The 6,708-nt window shown below is 31.0% G+C and overlaps 1 protein-coding gene across 1 annotated transcript; it reads left to right on the forward strand.

The window, feature by feature from the left end:
* Window positions 1-279: 279 nt before the first annotated feature.
* On the forward strand, window positions 280-3,583 carry LOC132749048 (neuroligin-3-like; the record flags this gene model as incomplete). Its single annotated transcript, XM_060738724.1, has 4 exons — window positions 280-406; window positions 934-1,102; window positions 1,865-2,046; window positions 2,823-3,583. Coding segments are annotated over 4 exons (624 nt in total), but the record flags the coding sequence as incomplete, so codon positions are not given.
* Between the last annotated feature and the right edge of the window lie 3,125 nt (window positions 3,584-6,708).

The following is a 6,708-nucleotide window of genomic DNA, read 5'->3' on the forward strand; positions in this document are numbered from 1 at the left end:
CAGTTTACTGGTGGAGGAAGACCTCAGGTGCCCTTCTGTGCATTTTTTTTCAGGCACAAATGACCTGAGTAGAACCACCGACGTTTCATAAGCAAGAAACATTTAAATACCATGAACTAGTGAAAGTGCTGGTAACAAAGTTACAAACTTTGATAAGATAAACTTGTCATTGAAGTAATGTAGTACAATTTAAGAGTTTAAAGCAGTAAATAATTTATATATATACACATTGCCATGGTAACCATACCATTATTTCAGTATATTAATTGTCTATTATAGATGATGTCAGATTATTTGTTTGGTACGGGGATGGATGAGACAATTAGAGCCCAGAACCTCTACAACAAGACATATTTCTATGTGTTTAATTACAAGTCAAGATATGACTACTTACCTACATGGAGAGGTATTACATTAATTTTTATTGTATCTCTTTGATCTTTAATAGTGCATTTAGTATGTAATTAGTGCTAATGAAATAAACATATGGTATAATTTTATTTTTACCCGTTACAGAGTGTGTTTAAAATAACATACACTGTTGAAAGCAAATTAACCCGATACAGGGTGATTCAGTAAGAGCATTATTTGACAGTGTAAACAATTAAAAACTGACAAGGTGCATTTAAAAAGACATAGTTGCTCAGTTTGAAGAATTTTTACCGCACCCAATACAGGGTGTGTCAGTAAGAAACAGCTACAGTATAAAGAATGTTTTACCACTCACACTGGATGCATTAAAAAGGACATGAAGTAATTAAGAATTTTTACCACTTCTAGGGTTGGTCATAAAAGAAAAATATATAGTATAATGTATATTTACCACTGAAAATGTTTGTCAATAAAGAAAATGGTATTAAGTAATTTTTACTACTGAAAATGTGTGTCAATAAATAAAAATATGATACTATAAAGAATGTTTACTACTTACAGGTGTTGCACATGGACAAGAGCTACAGTACCTGTTTGGTTTCCCATATTTTAATGAAACATACACAGATTTATTTGGTGTGTATCCAAGACAAGAGTACGACAAGAATTACAGTGATAGGAATGTCAGTGAATACATGATCAGTTTGTTTACCAACTTCTCAGATTCAGGGTATGTACAAATTAATTTTCTCAACTCTAGGTACCAGAAATATAGTATATTATCAGTTTATTTACCAACTTCTCAGACTTACAACCAACTTCTCAGAATGAAATAATATATAATCAGTATATTTATTAACTTCACTGACTGAGAGTAGGTATTTGAAAATAATGCATTATCAGTATATTTAGAACTTTTTGCACTCCAATTAGGTTGATAATACATAATCAAAATATTTCCTGGAGGTTACTAGACAAATTATACATTCTCAGGTTATTAACTAACTTTTCAGCCTTTGGGTACTAGAGGACACATTAATACAATATCGGTTTATTTATACATTTTTGTCAAAGTCTGGCTAAAATGTAAAATGATTTAGCTTAATCCCTGTGGCAGTCTGGCTAACATATTTATTGATAAATTACTATGCTGATAAGGCCATCCTTAAAAAAATGTTGGTTTGCAGTAATGCGACCGACTTACAAAATTTGCCCCTACTCAAAATAAAATGTAGGTCTTATTAAATTAGAATTCAGTTATCAATTTATTAATTGTTACCAGATTATCAAAGCATATATTGTCCAGCATTTTGAAATTCCATGTTTATTTGGGAGTACAGTTCAATAAAAAAAAAAAAAAATCGACCTACCTACCCACCTTGAAAATTCTGGGTCGGGTTACTGCAAACAAACATTTTTTTAAGGATGGCCTAAACATATTTTATAATTTGAATTACTATTGATAACAGTGTTTAATTGTGGTTTTTTTTAGGAATCCTACAGACACAAAATTTTCACTGAGCAATTTTAACAACATAGCATGGCTAGAATACAATTTACAGAATCATTCATACCTAGACATCGGGAATAAATCAAAAAATAGTGTGAACTATCGGCAGAGAAATTACGCATTTTGGCGGGAGTATTTTCTTGCTGTTTCAAACAGAGAGACATGTAAGATTTTCTTCATCATAACCTGTTTATATGTTTTAACTTTAAAAATCTTAATTTTCTTATCTCACCTTTCAATGCATATATTGAATGGATATGAACAGGTTTATCAGATATTTTATGTTTTATGACATTATTTGAATCTTTTCGCTGTGATCTGAACATAATTATGTCATGTAGAAAATTACGACTTGTACAGTACTCAATTGTAATATGCACAGGCAGTCGGTGCGTGGCTTGGATACTATACATGTACATGACCACTTGTATTATTTTTATAAATTAAATATCTTTTTATTCAAAATGTTTTTAAAACAACATATTTGTAGTAAAACAACAAAAGAAAGTTGTTTTTTTAATTTGACCCATATAATACTATTAATAATTTTCTTTATAATGTACTTTATGTATAATATCCATACACCGACTGCCTGTGGTTATATGTACAGGTTTGAACTACACAAACAATAAAGCATGCGCGGTTCAATTAGAAATAAAATGAGCCGGGTCATAATAAAACCAACATAATGGGTTTGCGACCAGCATGGATCTAGACCAGCCTGCGCATCCTCGTAGTCTGATCAGGATCCATGCTGTTCGCTTACGAACCATATAACAAGTAGAGAAATTGATAGCGAACAGCATGGAGCCTGATCAGACTGCGCGGATGCGCAGGCCGGTATGGATCCATGCTGGTCGCAAAGGCACTATGTTGGTTTTGTTGTGACGCGGCTCATATTTATATTTAATATACATTGTATATATTATATTTATTTCAGATTTTACTACACAAGCTCCAGAGAGTGAACATGCGACGATGTATGAGTATGCCACGTGGTCAGTGACAGCATTAGCAATAGTGTTAATTATAATAGTGACAGCTCTTGGGATTGTGATATGTAGGATGAGACCCAGGGATTACTAAACATTGTGATGTCTGGCTGTTTAACATACTGCTTAATACAACATTCACCCTACTGATTTTTCATCATGGACTTTTCATGCTTTGAAAACAGAAAGTTGAACTTTCATTAATTTTGTTAACACTATTAATGTTTTTATATAAAATTGCTAAAATTGTGCCATCAATAGTACAGAATTAGTGGCCACATACGGATTACCAAGGAAGTGAAAAATGGCCATGTTCCTCTGAACGGAAAACTGACCAGGACCCATGGACGAGCATTACGGGGCAGGCTCTACAGAAGTGAAAACAGACTATGCTCTATACTTGTAATATTGGCAAGTTGTTATTGCTGTAATCATTTAAAGTGTTGCTTTTCTCTCAGTTTGTTAAAAAATCAGGCATGATATTTCTGTTCTATGTATTTTTAGCTCGACTTTTCGCAGAATAATCGAGCTAATGCAGTCACCCATTTGTCGGCGTCAGCGTCCCTGTGGTTAAGTTTTTGCATGTAAGCTAGTATCTCCATAACTACTGAAGGGAATGGATTGAAACTTCACACACTTGTTTTCTGTGATTATCTAAGATGATTGGCACAAGTCCCATTACTCTGATTTGCTTTTTTACATAATTATGCCCCTTTTTCGACAGAAATTCTTGGTTACGTTTTTGCGTGTAAGCTGGTATCTCCATAACTACTTAAAGATCCTGTATGTTTTGTGATTGATTTTGTTACTGTGTATATCACACACTTGCAAAATATTATATATGTATATAATTATGCAAATAAAACAATTTTCAAACATCCAAGAATATGTAAAATGTGTACTGTAAATATTTGTGCACATTATATTTAATCAATAAGTTACATGCATTCATTACTTATTGGAAAATTTGACTTGGAATTTATAGAAAATAAATTTCTAATTACCTCCATTTATTTACGCAAAATGTTAAATTGGGTAATATCTTTATAGATAATGCTTATTTGAATTTACAAGATTGACAAATCTTAATTTGAGCATCATATTTATGAAATAAAACCATGAAAAAAATGTGTTACAGGATCTTTAAGGGAATGGATTGAAACTTCACACACTTGTTCTCTGTGATTATCTAAGATGATTGGGACAAGTCCCATAACTCTGATTTGCTTTTTTGCATAATTATGCCCCTTTTTCAACTTAGAAATTCTAGGTAAATTTTTGCTTGTAAGCTGGCATCTCCATAACTACTGAAGGGTTTGTACCTTTTCGGACATTTGTATTCATATAGGTAAGCATTATTATACTCAATGAAACACCCTTGTGACAACTTTTCGAATAGTTGAGTGTTACTGTCCTCCGACAGTTCTTGTTTATAATACCTGTACATTCCATAATGTAAATAATTATTATTCTCTTTATATATATGTTTAACTGACAGGGAATATATATACTGTAAATATTTTTTTTTTAAATCAAAGTTGATTGAAACTGTATGTATATAGTTAAATATTTCTATCTGTAAAATGTATGACACAAAGTGTAATATGATTCATTGTTTTACTTATAATTCTTGCATTCATTAATTATGGCATGTGAAGGACAGACTTTACATTATTCCTTGTATGGATGAAACAATGTCACATTTTCATACCCTGTTCATATACCTATGTTAACCTGTTCTCCTGGATCAGGAGCGCATTTTGCTTTTGGTCTGTCTGTAAAAAATGGGACGTAACACAAAAGTCCTTCCAGACTTCACACAAGCATGCATCTTGTTGAGCTCTACCTGCAAGATCCACTTAGAAGTCAAAGGTCAAGTTCACCACTATTGCCATAGGTCTAGGTCACCCCTATGGGCATGGTGTCCATTCGAATATGGCACTTTTTGTGATGCACATCTTGTAAAATTTTTATTCATTATATTACATAATCAAATATGACATTATTTAATTGATTGTACATAGTTTAATGAACCATTGACCTTGTTTGCTCAAGTTACTTTGATGTGTATTATCAAAGTCACATTTTTAAGAAATAATTATTATTGATTGTGTTTTATATCACTCCAACACTTAAAGATTATATGGCATTTTCCAGTTTTAGTAAGCATGAGTAAGCACCTATGTAGAACCTCCAAACCTGTTTAAGCTATCTGGATAACTTTCTCACATTAAAGAATTTAATTTTTTCAGGATTTGATCCAATGGTATAGTGCTATTTTTAACAAATTACATATTCTGGAAACATAACTTGCTTGTAAATCAATGGAACATATATGAGAAATATTAAGTTCTGATAGGGAAAATGTTTTAATAGGGGTCAGAACTGAACTTTCAAGCTGACCTTGACATTACGTTTCCTGGCTTGTCGGTTCATAGATAGATTTGATGAGAAAACTTTTTTGTAAGTGTAACAATTATTAAAATTGTCAGAGAAGTACATTAGCATTCTACTGTATTTATAGTAAAGAAATTCATGAACAGACATGTTTTCATGAGTGTTATTTGAACAGAAATAATAATACAGTGGTATGGTAATGTATCCGATATGATCATGACTTTATCAGGTTTGTGTATACAGTGTACATTTCTCTGCTATGCAGAGCATGTTGAAATAATTGTAAATGTCCAACAAAAGTTGTCTTCCCTTTGTATCTTGTATTTTTTTCCAAATCCTACAAAATTGTCTGAGCGAGTTATTTCTAGATTTGGTGATATTGGATGGTTGTTTTTGATGTCTATATTCTATGATTCTTAGGAATTGTGGTTTTGAATGAAAAATTGGTGCATGCTGTCCAAATTGGTTGATTGTTTTTATTTTGCTTTTTTTCCACCATCGTTTTATTTTAGCTCAAACCTGTATACATGTATATGTATTTTTTGTGTTGTTTTTTATCATATAAGTTAATTGTATAAAACTTAAATTTACATTAATTTTACTGTCATATATTATAAAGGTGTATTGCTCTATGTTTCATATTAACTATTTCATGCAAATGTGTGACATCATTAAATTTTGATACCTTGTTGGGAAATCAGCATGCATAAAATGGATTTACAAAATAGAATTAAACTCTATTTTCTAAATTTATTTACACAAGAGTTTATGAAATTTGTATATATTTTTTTAAATAAGGCTTTACTTATTTTTTACAGACCAAAGCTTTTAGCTATTTTAAGATATTTATATAATGTTAAATCATAAATATGTGACCTTGTTTTTACTTGTTTATAATTATAAGATATCTTTTTTCCTTTTATTAAATTCAGAGGGTTATAATAAACCTATGACTTATTTTTGGGTCTTAAATGTTTATGAAATATATGAAAATACAGTAATGTAAACCTGGGTCAGAGGTTATAAAGAAATTCTCTATGCTGAAACTCAAAATACACAGAATTTGATTTACCAGAAAGTAGCGCAGAATGTACACAATGAAAATCCAGAGATTTAAGACTGTATTAAAAAAGATAAATTTTGTAACCTTGAGGCAAGGTATGTTGTGCCAATAACAGAATTACTGTTGGGTTGGGGGCTATTTAGTTATAAGAACTATTGTTCTATAAAATTTAGTTAAGACCCATTCTTTAACAGTGAACAATATATGTTATGTATAAATAGAGGACTGAACACAATATAAAAACTTTTTTTCTTTTTCTTTTTTGAAAAATATGAAATAGTCCCAATGCTTATTTATACTCTTGGTTCACAACATTTTCTTTGGCAAAATTTTCTGTTGTGGCAATAGACTTTCTCAAGATTTTAGAATATTTT

Source organism: Ruditapes philippinarum, unplaced genomic scaffold (genome assembly GCF_026571515.1).
Source record: "Ruditapes philippinarum isolate M1 unplaced genomic scaffold, ASM2657151v2 ctg3721_1_1_1_1, whole genome shotgun sequence".
Taxonomy (NCBI): domain Eukaryota; kingdom Metazoa; phylum Mollusca; class Bivalvia; order Venerida; family Veneridae; genus Ruditapes; species Ruditapes philippinarum.